The sequence below is a fragment of the Lagenorhynchus albirostris genome, chromosome X, assembly GCF_949774975.1.
Source record: "Lagenorhynchus albirostris chromosome X, mLagAlb1.1, whole genome shotgun sequence".
NCBI lineage: Eukaryota > Metazoa > Chordata > Mammalia > Artiodactyla > Delphinidae > Lagenorhynchus > Lagenorhynchus albirostris.
The window spans coordinates 32363083-32380415 of record NC_083116.1 but is presented as its reverse complement, the minus strand read 5'-3'; the positions used below and the strand labels follow the sequence as shown (position 1 = coordinate 32380415).

Here is a 17333-nt window from a genome sequence, read left to right as displayed (position 1 = left end):
ATTATGAGGCACAGATAAGGGGCACTTGGGGAAACAGTGGGGGTGGTGGATAAAATCAAGTTTCCTAAGAAACTAAAAAACTGAGTAGATGTTTAACAATATTCCAAGATGAGAGGACAACAAGGACAAAGGCACAGAAGTAATAACAGCCAGGACATGGAAGCAACCTAAATGTCCATTGACAGATGAATGGATAAAGAAGATGTGGCACATATATACAATGGAATATTACTCAGCCATAAAAAGAAATGAAATTGAGTTATCTGTACTGAGGTGGGTGGACCTAGAGTCTGTCATACAGAGTGAAGTAAGTCAGAAAGAGAAAGACAAATACCATATGCTAACACATATATATGGAATATAAGAAAAAAAATGTCATGAGGAACACTCTTGCACTGTTGGTGGGAATGTATATTGATACAGCCACTGTGGAGAACAGTATGGAGGGTCCTTAAAAAACTACACATAGAACTACCATATGACCCAGCAATCCCACTACTGGGCATATACCCTGAGAAAACCATAATTCAAAAATCATATGTACCCCAATGTTCATTGCAGCACTATTTACAATAGCCCAGAGATGGAAACAACCTAAGTGTCCATCATCGGATGAATGGATAAAGAAGATGTGACACATATACACAATGGAATATTACTCAGCCATAAAAAGAAACGAAATTGAGATATTTGTAGTGAGGTGCATGGACCTAGAATCTGTCATACAGAGTGAAGTAAGTCAGAAAGAGAAAAACAAATGCCGTATGTTAACACATATATATGGAATAAAAAAAAATGTTTCTTTAGAACCTAGAGGCAGGACAGGAATAAAGATGCAGACGTAGAGAATGGACTTGAGGACATAGGGAAGGGGAAGGGGAGGCTGGGATGAAGTGAGAGAGTAGCACTGACATATATACACTACCAAATGTAAAATGGATAGCTAGTGAGAAGCTGCTGTATAGCACAGGGAGATCAGCTTGGTGCTTTGTGCCCACCTAGAGGGGTGGGATAGGGAGGGTGGGAGGGAGGCTCAAGAGGGAGGGGATATGGGGATATATGTATATGTATAGCTGATTCACTTTGTTGTACAGCAGAAATTAACACAACATTGTAAAGCAATTATACTCCAATAAAAATGTTTTTAAAAAAGCAATAAATGTAAGGATGAGTGCAGAAAACCTTGTAATTCCACATTTTTGGACAGTATGGTGAAAGGAAGGCAAATTGTGAGTTGAGGCTGATGTGGTAAGCAGGAGCTTAATGAAGAAGGACCTTGAATTTACCTTCTAAGTGATGAGGAGACAGTGAAGGTTTCTAAGCAAGGGAATGGCCTGATCATATTTGTGTTCTTTGAAACAGTCATTTGCAGCAGAGAGGTGAATGGACTGGAGAGAGGGAGAAGATCAAGGATGCTATTGCAGTAATACAGGCAAGAAATGAGGAGCGCCTGTGCCAGAGCAGAAATGCAGGTGGGGAATGTATTCAGAATATTTCTGTATCAAAAAAAAAAAGGTTTTGGTAACGGATTAGATATTGAAGCAGGCAGGACCAAAGTGGATATAATATATAAAGGGACAGGGAAAATACCCAAGCTGAACTTCTAGCTCAGGTACAACAAACGTTTTTTTGGTGATTCCATTTCCTAAAATTAAAGGAGTTTTCAGAAACCCTGCCAAGTATCCAACATCAAATGAATTACCAATCCTTCCAAACAAAAATACACAAAGCTTAAGTATTCATGGTGATGAGACTGTATCATTTCAAAAATGCCAGGCTGCTGTACAGCTTAAAATGATGAGGTAGAAAAATTTATAGTAATGCACAAACTGTAGAAATCTAATTTTAAGTGTTGAAATAGTATACAGAGCTGTGAAAAGAGATTAACAAATTCCAAAGGAAAAATCTCAATTGACCACCAGGTTGATTTAAGAAGATAAAATATAGGAAAATGTAAAATTTTTAAATTAATTAGTTTCAAGATGAATGTTAATAAAATTCTAAAGCTGAACTACAAAGGACAGATGGAAATTACATGATTAAATTAATAATTGTCTAACGATGCTCAGTTTTTATTATTGGAAAAAACTTGTGCATTAAATCAATAACAAACTGAAAGATGAATTATATTTTACTCTGATTGAGCCAACTACATGTGAAAGTAAATATTTTAAACAATTGCTAATATTACCCTGTTTTCTCACCTCATCGTTTTCATTGCCACTTGAACTCTTCCTTGATGATTTATACTGAAAAATATTTAAATCACATTATTTTATTTTTCCTTGAACAAATAAATTCTCTAAGTAGTAAATTATATATGAGGTTTATTCACATTTTGGTACTTTTATTAAATTATCTAAATTATATATAAAATGTAAATTATATGTAAAGATAAATAAACTGTTTAATTACATAACCAGTTTAAACAGTCCTACTACTTACTAATAGCTAACACAAAACAGTACTTCCTATGTGCAAGGCATTGTTCTAAGTACATACGTCAAGTAACATTTCCTTCCTAAACCAATCCATTTCCCATTCATTCAGGTTTGCTATCTGAGTGCTGTCTTAAATCCTCCTTTTTCTTAATCCACTATTTACAAAACATCAAGAAGTCAATTCTTTCTGTAATCTCTCTCAGACTTACTTCTTCTGAATTCTCTCAAATATTATTCTATTCTAGGCCCCACTATCTCACGCCTAGCCTGTAATCTCACCAGTCAAAAATGTCATCCATTTTTAAGAAACCTACTGATTTTAGGTTAAAAAAATACTATATTAAGCGTATATATTGACTATACAATAACAGTAACAGTGATAATAACACTTATACCAGTGCTTACTATACACCGCGCACTGATTGAAGTGTGTTACATGTATGAACCCATTTAATATTCTTAACCCTGAGGTAAATAGTATTGGGTTGGCCAAAAGGTTCATTCAGTTTTTTCTGTAAGATGGCTCTAGCAGCACTTAGTTGTCTTTAACTTCATTCAAAACAATTTTGTTAGATTGTATGTGACAGCTGTCATATCAGCTTGCATTTTAAAAAAGACTTATCAAAATTGGTAAATTTTTGTATAGCCATTTTAATATTAAAGATGGAACAGGGCTTCCCTGGTGGCACAGTGGTTGAGAGTCCGCCTGCCAATGCAGGGGACACGGGTTCGTGCCCCGGTCCGGGAAGATTCCACATGCCATGGAGCGGCTGGGCCCGTTAGCCATGGCCGCTGAGCCTGTGCGTCCGGAGCCTGTGCTCCGCAACGGGAGAGGCCACAACAGTGAGAGGCCCGTATACCGCAAAAAAAAAAAAAAAAAAAAAAAAAAGATGGAACAAAAGAGCAACATTTTCAGCATATTATGCTTTGTTATTTCAAGAAAGGTAAAAACGCAACCAAAATGCATAAAAAGGTTTGTGCAGTGTATGGACAAGGTGCTGTGACTGATCAAACGTGTCAAAAGTGGTTTGCGAAGTTTTGTGCTGGAGATTTCTTGCTGGACTATGCTCCACAGTCGGGTAGGCCAATTGGAGTTGATAGCGATCAAATTGAGACATTAACCGAGAACACTCAACGTTATACCACGCAGGAGATAGCTGACATACTCAAAATATCCAAATCAAGTGTTGAAAATCATTTGCACCAACTTGGTTATGTTAATTGCTTTGATGTTTGGGTTCCACGTAAGTTAAGTGAAAAAAACCTTCTTGACCATATTTCTGCATGCGATTCTCTACTTAAACGTAACGAAAACGTTTTGTTTTTAAAACAAATTGTGACAGGAGATAAAAAGTGGATACTGTATAATAATGTGGAATGGAAGAGATCGTGGGGCAAGCAAAATGAAACACCACCAACCATGCCAAAGGCTGGTCTTCAACCAAAGAAGGTGATGTTGTGTATATGGTGGGATTGGAAGGGAGTCCTCTATTATGAGCTCCTTCCGGAAAACCAAACGATTAATTCCAACAAGTACTGCTCCCACTTAGACCAACTGAAAGCAGCACTCAATGAAAAGCGTCCAGAATTAGTCAACAGAAAACGCATAATCTTCCATCAGGATAACGCAAGACCCCATGTTTCTTTGATGACCAGGCGAAAACTGTTACAGCTTGGCTGGGAAGTTCTGATTCATCCGCCATATTCAGACATTGCACCTTTGGGTTTCCATTTATTTAGGTCTTTACAAAATTCTCTTAACGAAAAAAATTTCAATTCCCTGGAAAACTGTAAAAGGCACCTGGAACAGTTCTTTGCTCAAAAAGACAAAAAGTTTTGGGACGATGGAATTATGAAGTTGCCTGAAAAATGGGAAAAAGTAGTGGAACAAAAGAGTGAATATGTTGTTCAATAAAGTTCTTGGTGAAAATGAAAACTGTGTCTTTTTTTTTTAATTAAAAACCAAAGGCACTTTTTGGCCAACCCAGTATTATCTCCATTTTATACTAAGGCACAGAGGTAATATGCTTAATATCACAAATTCTAGAATGTAAAACAGTGCTTGTTTTTAGGAGCAGGAATCAAGGAAATACAGTTATGACAACCACTAAAGTTCTTGTGATTCCTCCTCGCCAGTAATTATCCTGCAAATCAGTGGCAGATTGACCTTTTCAAAATACGACGTGCAACTCATGACTCTTCTGTTGAAAAAACCTAACTTTCAGATTATGTCCAAATTTCTCTGCCTGGCATTCAAGGTTCTAGTTAATAGCCCCCTTTACTTATGCAGCATTATCTTCCATAACTCTTGGAAAAATAGATAACCTACCTGATAGCTCAACCACAAACTGGAGGATGAGCAGCATTAGGGATGACAAATACAAGACCTAAATTCCTCCACTGTCTCTCCTATGACTTATGACAACTATCACTAATCTACCAAGGTGCTCTTTACAGCTGATTCCAGACATAGCCTCAATATACTTTCAATCCAATGTTCCAGATAGCCACTGAATAGAGTTGACATGTGTGAATAAACCTATTTGCCATCCTTAGGCACAATGTCACTGACGGCACTTGTTCTTGTTCTACTTCAACAAAAAAGTGACATTTAGACTGTTGGACACCAGGACCCCAAGATGGCATCAGGCATACTAGTGAAGGAGAAGAAACTCATGGATGTCAAAACAGGGGAGCTGCCCAAGCTTGATACTGATGCAGGATTTCACCCCTAAAGGCACTGCTGGAGAGCTTCAAAGAGGTTACTATGAGTATTACAAGTATTTCACTGGACTTTCCATGCTTATGTGCTTTTCAACTACTGCCTTTCTTACAAGGAACTCAAACATGAGCAGTTATGCAAGTACCACTGAAAAGGAGGACGCAGTCTGCATTCCTGACCATGACCTTCTTTGCCCAGCAGCCCTGATCTTTGCTGAGTCCTTTCATATCCTAATTGAGAATTAACATCTGAAAAAAGATGACTGGTAGGGACTTCCCTGGTGGTGCAGTGGTTAAGAATTCGCCTGCCAGTGCAGGGGACACGGGTTCGAGCCCTGGTCCGGGAAGATCCCACATGCCATGGAGCAACTAAGCCCGTGTGCCACAACCACTGAGCCTACACTCTAGAGCCCACGAGCCACAACTACTGAGCCCATGTGCCACAACTACTGAAGCCCAGGCACCAATAGCTCATGTTCTGCAATGAGAAGCCACCTCAGTGAGTAGCCCCCACTCGCCACAACTAGAGAAAGCCCGTGCATAGCAACGAAGACCCAACACAGCCAAAAATAAATAAATAAAATAAATAAATTTATTTAAAAAAAGATGACTGGTAGAAAAACAAAAAACAAAAGAATGACATTTTAGTGAATAATAAGCTAATATTTATTAGTGTATACTCTGTGGCAAGTGCTGTTCTAAGCACTTTATATTATTAAATAATTCAGTAGTTATAATAATCCTATGAAGGAAGATACTATTAGAGTCATCTGAAGATAAAAAAAAAATAATAAGCTCAGCAAGATTAGATAATTTGCCAAAGTCACTCAGTTAGTAGATATCTAAGTAAGGACTGGAACCAAAGTAGTTTGATTTCTGAGGTCAAAGCTCTTAACCACTATGCTATACTCTCATCCCTAAATCTTAAATGATTAGTAGGGATTTTTCAGGAATAAAAGAATGGGCATGCTCAGAAGAAGGAAAGCACAAAGGAATAAAAAAGCTCAGCCTATGTAAAAAAGAGTAGCTAGTAACGAGTGAATTGTGGCAGGTAATAAAACTTAAAGAAGTAGGTAAAGATGGCCATGAAGTTTTTTAAAAGTCCAAATTTTATGTAATTTATAATGGGGAGCCAATAAAGAATTTTAAGCCAGGGATTTCTCTAAGGACTGTGAAACTAGAGAAAGGGGGACCATTAAGAAGTTATTACAATTGCCCAGACAAGAAAGAATGAGGGTTCCAACAAAAGCAAGGGCAGTAGATATGGAGAAGAAGTAATGAATTGGAGAAAGATGCATAATTAGCATCCTGATGACCAATAAGGTAAGAAGAAAGAAAGAAAGCAAAATCAAGGAGGACTGAGGTATAGAGCTTAGAGAACTGGGTGGGTAATACTACTACTAACTAAAATAAAGAACAGAGAGGAGGAGCAAGTTCCATGGTGGTGTGGCAGGAGGGGGAGACATATTGATTTGAAATACATGGCATCCAGACAATTAGAAACACAGGTACAGAGAACAGGAAAAAAAAGTTATGAGATGTAACTTTAGACCCAGGAGAATATGAGACATCTGGAATCATAAAAGCTTCAGAGAGAGTAACAAAAGATGAGACCCCTAAAAACAAGCAGAAGAAAAATCAGAAGAAAAGTTAGCCAGGAGCATCAAAAAGAAAAAAGAAGAATCAAGGAAGGAAAATGAGGCAGAAACCAAGCAAGGAGTTTTGAGAAGAAAGATGTGGTCATCACTGTCAAATGCTACACTAGATTTTGCCATTAGGAGGTACATGTTAGGCTCTAGTGAGGGGCTATTTCCATGGAGAAATGGAGGTAAAAGACAGACTGCAGTGGGTTAAGGAGTGATCGGAAACTGCAGATCTAGAAATGGCAAGTTTGGCCCTAGAAGAAAACAAAGAGATAAGGCAACAGCTGAAAGGGGAATCAGGGATAATGGTAGAGGTCTGAGCACATTTATAAGATGGAAGGTAAAGAGAAAGGACATAGAAGAGTGAACGGATAATTGATAAAGGAAAGAAACAGAGGATGATACAGTCGAGAACTTAGATAATGAGACTTGTATTATTATTACTCAACTGCTATTCTAATTTAAAATATCCATTATACATGAAAACTTAGGAAGATACTTAGTTTTGCATTACTGCACATATTTAAAGGTCCTAAAATCCAAATCAGAATATATACATAGATTTTTAAATATTCTATAAGTCCAACTTCTTACTAATTCAACTCAGCTGTCAGTTAACATTAGTTGGAATAACTGAAGTTTTATTATATCTAAATTCAAATACTACAATAAAGGCCTGTTCAGAAACACAAAGATCAGTTCATCTCTGAAGCTTATATTAATTTCACAGAAGGGACAGTACTTGTGCACAAACTCTGACTCAGAACAAATCAGGTTATTTCAGAAGACCAGTTGGCTTCCCTATTCCGGTATAAAATTAACCATGGTCAGAGAAAATATACAAAAATATTTTCCTTGGGGTTAGCCATTAAGTTAAAATATTGTACTATATTTATGAAATCAGATATGTATTTTAAGAGTCATTATAATGTTTTATCACAAAAGTAGTGAGATACATTTGATGACAAATATATATGGCATTTAAATAAATCAAATAAGCCTTAAAACTAATTTGGTATAGTTATTCTGATTTTTTTTAACTTTATTTAGAAATGAATCATCAAATGCATTTAGAAATTTGTGTTGTCATTCTTACAAGAAATTAAAGCTACTAATTTACATTGAACATTGTCGAAAAAAGGTTAGATTTTCATACTTTGTTGTGTATCTTATTCAAATGATATTAATAAATTTCTGTAAAAGATTTTTGTAAGGAACGGCACCAAAAACAGAGGAGAGCTTAAACAAGCTTTATTTGGGAACGCTCCCGGGCGAGGTTCACTGGTCCGAGAGAAAGGGGCCAGAGAAGTCGCGCCCAGGTGTGGGCACGAACAAAATTTATAGGGGCGGACGCAGGGGAGGTGCTTGCTGTGTGAAGCAGCCCTTTTTTGGTAATCTCTCGGGTGTTGTGGCAATGTCAGGTGTCGGTTGCATCAGCCTCAGAGCCGTTGGTTCCGCCCCTCGGGGAGCGGGAAGACCGGGGCCGAGTGGTGTGGCAATGTCAGGTATTGGTTGCATCAGCCACTTTGGCGGGGGTTCCGTCTGGCTCCCTGGGCCCTTCCCCGGACCTGCTGGCCTTACAATTTTTAATAAAGTAATGTATTTTCTGGAATACTTTCACTCTGAGAAATGCAGTGATTTTACTTCAGCAACAATGACATTAAATTTTATTTACTAGAATAGTAATCTACACAAGAGCGGCTGGGAGTCTAAAAGAGTTAATATAACTCTCCTACAATGATTTACTTATATAATCTGACCTTAATTATCTTCTTACTCACATACTCTGGCCAATTATGTTGAAACTTTTTAAAATTTAGTTTCAGGGGCTTACCTGAAAAACATACCTCCCAAAATCAGTCCTAGCAACTATGAAACTGGAGAGCTAGATTTCACACACACACACACACACACACACACTTACTTTCAATAAATCTTCTAAATAACAGCATCATGAATAATTTACCATGGGACACAAACAAAGAAATCCTGTGGTTCAGTCATTTATATATGTTAGGATAAAGTTGCACAAAAGGTCTGTATGTTTCATAACAAAGCAAAGCTAAAGGAGCCATCACTGAGTGAGCTTAGTGATAATCTGATATATATCTCTAGAGTAGTATACTTCAACTATAAATCCAAATTAAGTTCAATACTATTATCTTATGAATAAGCCTTTTTATTCTTGAGATAAGTGATTAAGAGAAATTTCTTTTTGAAAGAAAGACACTTCATAGATAATATTTTAATCATGAAAATACTGGCAAATCTGAATAACCATTTTGACTTCACTTAGAGAGTAGTATCTCAGTTTTATAATTTTTTTAAACACCTTTGGAAAAAACTGTTGACTTTATTTTTTTACAGTGTCCTAACACTGACATCTTCTGACTATTGAGGAGAACTACATGTCTCCTTAAAATATTTCCCAGTTACTGAAGCTTATCTTTGCACCTACTTTATTAACTATAGTAGAAATTAACATTTGTTGAATGATGATTATGGACTCTTCAGATATTATCTCCTTTGATCTCTTAGCAACTTAAAAAATAGCAATATTATGGAAGGTATACTTAAGCCATAAAAAATAAAATATTTATCAACAAATGATACTATTAAATCAAATAACTATTTTTTAAAGGTTCACTGAGGCTTCTATTAAGACTTTACTGAGAAGTTTACTTGAGTTACAATAAAATATTTAAAAGACAATAAAACTGTATTTATCTGAAAGTGTGTTCATTTGATATTAGGCTATCCACAGCAGATCAACAGGCAGCATAGCATAGGTTCTCGGTTCAAGTCTTGACTCAGCTGCTTATTAGCTAAGTGGCTTGGAGCATTTTACTTAGCCTCTTTGTGCCTTAATTTCCCCATCTATAAAATAGGAATGACAATAAATGCACTTACTTCTTACTAAGTGCCATGCAAGTATTTTGAAAAACAGTCAGAATTTGTATGCTTTTACTATACTAATAGATCAAATAAATATCAAATCTCTTTTATTAGTTAGAAATACTAAAATTTCTACCACATCATCAGTTATTCATCAAGTTTTATCTGTTAACAAATTTTCTTTAGTGAGTTTGTTCAAGTGCCATAAACTAAAAGAGGGGACTTACAAATTAATAAATGCCAGAATGCAAATATAACTGAAGATTTGTAAAGGGTACTGACCAGGATTCTGCTAAGAATGTCTTTCCTTTTTTCCCTATGTCTTTTATTTCTTCATTATCTCTCATATTGACCAGGTAACATAAGGCTCATTAAAAGGATTCAGTAATTATTTGTTGAAGGAGTAAACTTATCACAGACTAAGACATATAACATTTTTGCTTTGGTCATATGATACTACTTCCAAATGTATGTTACACTCCCGTAATAAGGAAACTGATCAATGTGCATAGAGACACACTTTTACCAAACTGAGAAAAGCATGAAATATAATCCTATTTATTAGTGATATAAACTTCAAATTACCTATAATTTAACTTAGAACTATGTATTTATGTATTTATTATTAGATAAAAATTAGGTTTTGGGAAACAGAAAAGGTCCACAAAAACAATAAAATTTGCTATGCATAGAGCAGGAGCTTGGTTGCACTGAGTCAGAAATTCCAATAACAAATTCTAACTAGTATTGAAGATTACTCCAGTTCTAATGACTGGCCACTATAAATACAGCAGACCTTAATCACAAATTAGACAATATTACAATATTTACAAAGGTGTACACAATGAAATTTCATTAAAACCCTTCTAACTAGAAATTTGAGATAATTCAGATGGTCTGAGCTTTTAATTTATCTAAGATAAAATGCCATCCTAAGAAATATATTAAGGTAATAAGAAAAGAAAATGGGGGAAAATGCTTTCAGGCATTTTTAGAATCATGTAAATAGCATTTATTTACATAGAAACAGTTAAATGCTAATTGTAAAAATGTGTCAACTCTTTACTGAAACAGATCCAATGAAAGACCTTTTTTGGGCAATTCTTTTAAAATACTATTACATATTGCTACAACTAGCAGTGTAGCAAACATTCATGTTTCTTGTAAAGTATCTGGCAAATCACAATTCACACTGATCTACTCTTAATTATTTTGAATTACTGAAATTTTATGGAAATAACTGGCTCATATATGTATACCACATACATGTAGGAAATCAAGATAAAATAACACATCTACTATACCTAACTAGAGAGTTATATTCTGTCATATTAATGTGAAACAAAATGGATAAAGTCAAAACTAATAATTACAGAGTAAATTTTAAAACTTAATAAAGTACCTTGAAATATTCTTTTCTAATCTGTTTGCTCCGCCTCCTTTCTTCACTCTGCCAGATTATAGGCTGAGATTCTGGCCACTGTTGTTCATCTATTTGATCCTTTTGACTTTCTAAGGGCTGTAATAAAATAATTTCTTTTAACTAAATAAATGAGAACAAAATATTAGATATAACAGTAATTTAATTTCTTACCTGCCATGTGAGGGGTGATAATGGTGAATTAACTTCATCTGCTGAGACACTAAAAAATTAAAGATGCCTTAATATGTATATCTTAAGACATAGTCAAAACACAGGATATTTATTATATTAAAATAATTACCAAAAACTAAAAAAATAATAATAATTTCTTTAGATGATCTGTATGAAACTTCAAGTGGCCTAATATACATATAACTGGGGTTCCAGAATAAAATAACTCAGGTGACAGAAAAGATATTTAAAGATAAATAAAGACCACAAATTTTCAAATTTCATGAAAACAATAAACCCACAAACTTGAGAAGCTCAATGAACTCCAAGCAAAAGAAATATGAGGAAAACTACAACAATATACATCATAATCAAATTAAAAGCAAATGATAAAGAGAAAATGTAAAAAGCAGCCAGAGAAAAAAGACACAATAGGTCCAGTGAAACGAATACTGACAACAGAGTTCTCACAGGAAACAACGCAATCCAGAAGACAGTAGAAAAACCTCTTTAAGGTACCAAAAGAAAACAAAAGTATCAACCTAGAATTTTATACTAGCAAAGATATCTTTCAAATATGAAGGTGAAATAAAGACTTTTTAATTTTGGCTGTGCTGCACAGCTTGTGGGATCTGAGTTCTCTGACCAGGGATTGAACCCAGGGCCACAGCAGTGAAAGCTCCAAGTCCTAACCACTGGATCACCAGGGAACCCCAAAGACTTTTTTAAACATTACAGAAACTGAAAGGATTCAACATCAGACCAGCAGTAAAAGTAATGTTAAAATATCTCTTTCAGGTAGAAGGAAAATGATATACATGGAAATACAGAGCTATACAAAGGAACAAAGGGCACTGGAGATGGTAACGAAAGGGGTAAAGATAAAAGACATTATTCGGATTATTTAAATCTCTTTAAAGAAACAATTGACTATTTAGAGCCAGAATAATAACAATGTAATATGTAACACAGAAGTAAAATGTATGGCAACAATACCACAAAGGCCAGGAGGGAAGAAACAGAAGTATACTCTTGTAAGGTTCTTATAGGACATATAAAATGACATAATAGCACTTGAAGGTAGACTGTGATAAGCTAAATATTATACTTTAAACCCTAAAACAATCACTAACATAACAACAAGTTGTAGCTAAATAAGCCCACAAAGGAGATAAATAGGAATTTTAAAATTTAATTCTAAAGACAGGAGAAAAAGAGGAAAGATGGCTACAAAGAATGGATAAGATAAAAATTAAACACACAATAATATAGTAGATTTAAATCCATGAATACCAATAGTTTCAATTAAATATTAACAATCTTAACACCACAATTAAAAGTCAGATTGTCAGATTTGATAGAAAAGGAAGATACTACCATATGCTAACAAGAAACCCACTTTCTCCATAAAGACACAAATAGGTTAAAAATAAAAGGAAGAAGAAAGATATATCATGTTGACACTAATCAAAAGAAAGCTGAGGGGCTTCCCTGGTGGCGCAGTGGTTGAGAGTCCGCCTGCCGATGCAGGGGACGCAGGTTCGTGCCCCGGTCTGGGAAGATCCCACATGCCGTGGAGCGGCTGGGCCCGTGAGCCATGGCTGCTGAGCCTGCGCGTTCGGAGCCTGTGCTCCACAACAGGAGAGGCCACAGCAGTGAGAGGGCCGCGTACCACAAAAAAAAAAAAGAAAGCTGAGGTGACTATACAATATCAAAAAAGTACACTTCAGAGCAAAGAATATAACCAAGAATATTTAAAAAGTCATTTTATAATGACAAAGGTGTAAATTCACCAAAAGGACATTACAATCCTAAACATTTATGCATCTAATAACAGCTTCAGAATATATGAAGGAAAAATGAAAGAACTTTAAAGAGAAAGACAAATCCACAATTAGTGTTGGAGATTTCAAATAGTCTTCTCTTAATAACTGATAAAACCAACATTGCAGCGCGCCCAGGTGGTGCTGGGGTGGTAAAGACAAGAAATGAACAAATAAAGAAGTATATATTGAGAATGTCAGATGGTAAAAAAGTATATATTTACAATGTCAGACGGAATTAAGTTCTGTGGAGAAAAATAAAGCAGGATCTGGGAAAAGGGACAAAGGAGTGGAGGAGACATGCTCTTTTATATAAGTTGTTCAGGTAATCCCTTGCTGATGAAGTGAAATCTGAGCAGAAATGTGAAGACAGGGGAATAAGCCATATGGTTATCTGCGAGGAAATCATTCCAGGCAGAGGCAAAAGCTTTGAAGGGGTGGGAAATGCTTGGAGTATTGGGAGTCAGCAAGGAGGCCAGTATAACTAGAGAAGAGCTAAACAGCAGGAAGAGCGTAGGAAGAGGAATACAGTAGGGAGCCAAATGATGTAGAGGTTCACAAGTCCTTAAAGGACTCTAGTTTTTACTCTGAATGAAATGGGAGGTCATTAGAGAATTCTGAAGAATGACATGATCTGATTTACATTTTTAAAATACCAATCTGATATATTTTTTTTGAAAACAGACTAAAGGAAAGCAAGGGCAGAAAGGAGACCTGTTACCAGGCTGTTATAACTGAAGTAAGAGATTGCTAGGGCTAGGGTGGTAGGCATGGAGGTGGTAAGACATGATTAGATTCTCGGCATATTTTGAAGGCAGAGTCAACAAGATTTGCTAAAGGATTAGTTATGGGGTGTGAAAGAAAATTACAAGTTAAGGATGAATCTGAGGTTTTTGAGCTGAGCAACTAGAAAGATGGAGTTGACATTTTCTGAAATGGGGAAAAAGGCAGGAAGAGCAAGTTTAGAGGTACAAAGAGAAAGATTAAGAGTTATTTTGGAAAGTTAAGTTTCATATGCCTATTATACATCCAAGTGGAGGTGCTGAGTAGGTAACAGGTAATACAACTCTGCAGTGTGTACGTGTATGTACATACATACACACATGTACATGCAAATGTTCATGCACATATATAGAAAATTGGTTTAAAGGGGAAAAATACCAAAATATTAAGACTTCTCATCTCTGGGGAGTAGGATAAAAGATGATATTTATTTTTTCTTTGTGATAAAATTTTCCTATTGTTTTTAACAATAAAGCTACATTATTCTTATAATCAGGAAAAAACTAAAAGATTTTTCATTTTTTTAAAGAAGAAATTGGTGATTGTTCTGAAAATGAGAAAAGTGGAAGTAATAATTCTGTAAAAAAAAAAAAAAAAAAAGGCCAGGATTGAATATCACAGTTTTGAAGTTTGGGTAGCTGGGGCTTTCTCAAGAGAATGTTATAAACCTGGTGAGAAAGCTTAAGACAGAAATGAAAGGAACTGAGAAAGAAGGTAATAACAGAAAGTTCAAGGACAACAAAATATGTAAGATAAAGAATCAGTATTCAAAAAGGGAGAGAGTGGGTTAAATCCAGTTAAATGAAATTTGACAGAGATGAATGTTTCTAGACTTGGGTATGAAAAGTTATCTTATGCCTGAACTGAATTCTAAAAGCCTAAGTGAAAAATGGAAGAAGAAAGGGTAATCCCAGCAGAGATACCAGGATATAGAACACAGAGATGTGAAACTATTTTGTAATAAAGAAAGGAGTACTACTATTCCTAGCCAGAAAAGGTGCCAGTGGAACAGTACATTGGATGAGGCTCTCAAGCTAGGCAGAAATTCACTTCAATCTTGTGGGTTAAGCCAAATGTTTTAAGCTTTATCCTAAAAGTTAGAAAGAACTATTAGAAGATAATAAATGGGAGTCACATAGTCAGGCTTGTGTTTTAGAACCATCACTCTTATACCACCAGTACAGAAAACAGATTTAAAGGTAGGCCAAATTCAAGAAAGGAGATATGTCTGGGGCCTGTTGCAGTGATCCAGGTGGAAAAGACGGGGGCTGAACCAACACAACCGTAATAGGAATGGAGAGATTGGGACAGACGCAAATAATGTTAAGACGCTATAGTTTTCTGTGACTGAATGGATTGGGAAGGGTGCATAAGAGAAAGGAATTTCCAATTATTCCAAAATTGACTATATAAATAGTGGCACATTCACTCAGGCAAACTATACAAGAGAATAAACAGATTTGGGAAAAGTAAGTTCAGTTTAGACTGTGAGGTAGTTAGGAAAACATATCAGTGAAATGTATGCATCTGGAGCAAGCAAAGTGCTCTTGTTGCCATATATTAAGACTTGGGGTTCTGGAGCCAGACAACCTGGTTTTAAATCCTCACTGTACCATTTACCAGCTGTGTGACCTTGAACAAGCTAAGGTAATTTCTGAGCCTCAGTTTCTCACCTATAAAATGGGGATGACAATAGTAACAATAACTCATAGAGTTATTTTTTTCATAGAGTTATTATGAGGATTAAATTACATCATACATCTAAAGCACTAAAAACGGTATACATATTAACAAGCATTCAACAAATGTTAATTCTCTCTGTGTGTTCTTCTGTACCTACGCCCTAGCCTTGGACTTTTTTACTTCCAGAGGAATGACTCAGGAGTTGAGTCTGATGCAAATTTTCAAACCACCAAAAAGAATAAATAGAAACTTTTGATGTCTTCTAGTTCTCTGGAATTCATATAAGTGGATTAGACTACATATTCATATAGAAGAATTTAATAAAACCCGATTGAAAGGAAATAAAAATGACCCAAAACCAATGGGATACAACAAAAGCAGTTCTAAGAGGGTAGTTTAGAGCAATACAATCCTACCTCAAGAAACGAGAAAAATCTCAAATAAACAACGTAACCTTACACCAAAAGCAACTATAGAAAGAACAAACAAAATCCAAAGTTAGTAGAAGGAGAGAAATCATAAACATCAGAGGAGAAAAAAATGAAACAGAAATAAAGAAAACAATAGCAAAGATCAATAAAACTAAAAGCTGGTTCTTTGAGCTGGTTCTTCTTTAAACAAAATTGATAAATCTTTAGCCAGATTCATTAAGAAAAAAAGGGAGAGGACTCAAATCAGTAAAAGTGGAAATGAAAACGGAGAAGTTACAACTGACACCACAGAAATACAAATGATCGTAAGAGAGTACTACAAGCAACTATATGCCAACAAAATGGACAACCTGAAGGAAATGGAAAAATTCTTAGAAAAGTACAACTTTCCAAGACTGAACCAAGAAGAAATAGAAAATATGAACAGACCAATCACAAGTAATGAAATTGAAACTGTGGTTAAAAATCTTCCAACAAACAAAAGTCCAGGACCATGGTTTCACAGGTGAATTCTATCAAACATCTAGAGAACAGTGAACACCTATCCTTCTCAAACTCTTCCAAAAAACTGCAGAGGGTGGAACACTCCCAAACTCATTCTACAAGGCTACCATCACCCTGATACCAAAACCAGACAAATATATCACACAAAAAAGAAAACTACAGGCCAATATCACTGATGAACACAGGCGCAAAAATTCTCCACAAAATACTTGCAAACAGAATCCAACAACACATTAAAAGGATCATACACCATGATCAAGTGGGATTTATTCCAGGGATGGAAGGATTCTTCAATATATGAAAATCAATCAATATGATACACCATATTAAAAAATTAAAGAATAAAACCATATGACCATCTCAATAGATGCAGAAAAAGCTTTCGACAAAATTCAACACCCATTTAAGATAAAAACTCTCCAGAAAGTGGGCATAGAGGGAACCTACCTCAACATAATAAAGGCCATATATGACAAACCCACAGCAAACATTATTCTCAATGGTGAAAAACTGAAAGCATTTCCTCTAAGATCAGGAACAAGGCAAGGATGTCAACTCTTCCCACTATTATTCAACATAGTTTTGGAAGTCCTAGCCACGGCAATCAGAGAAAAAGAAATAAAAGGAATCCAAATTGGAAAAGAAGAAGTAAAACTGTCACTGCAGATGACATAATACCATACATAGAAAATCCTAAAGATGCCACAAGAAAACTAGAGTTAATCAATGAATTTGGTAAAGTTGCAGGATACAAAATTAATAAACAGAAATCTCTTGCATTCCTATACACTAACAACAAAGGACAGAAAGAGAAA

The 17333-nt window shown here is 35.5% G+C and overlaps 1 protein-coding gene and 1 pseudogene across 2 annotated transcripts in view; one reads left to right on the top strand and one right to left on the bottom strand.

The window, feature by feature from the left end:
• LRCH2 (leucine rich repeats and calponin homology domain containing 2) overlaps positions 1-17333 on the bottom strand; it is a 91677-nt gene that overhangs the window by 13923 nt on the left and 60421 nt on the right. For both annotated transcript variants that reach the window (XM_060137575.1, XM_060137576.1), the window contains exons 13-15: positions 11295-11343; positions 11103-11219; positions 2205-2249 (exon numbers count right to left, since the gene is read on the bottom strand). In XM_060137575.1, the coding sequence (XP_059993558.1) occupies positions 2205-2249; positions 11103-11219; positions 11295-11343 (211 nt within the window). The remainder of the gene's footprint in view (positions 1-2204; positions 2250-11102; positions 11220-11294; positions 11344-17333) is intronic.
• Positions 5081-5314, top strand: LOC132513342 (ATP synthase subunit f, mitochondrial-like; annotated as a pseudogene).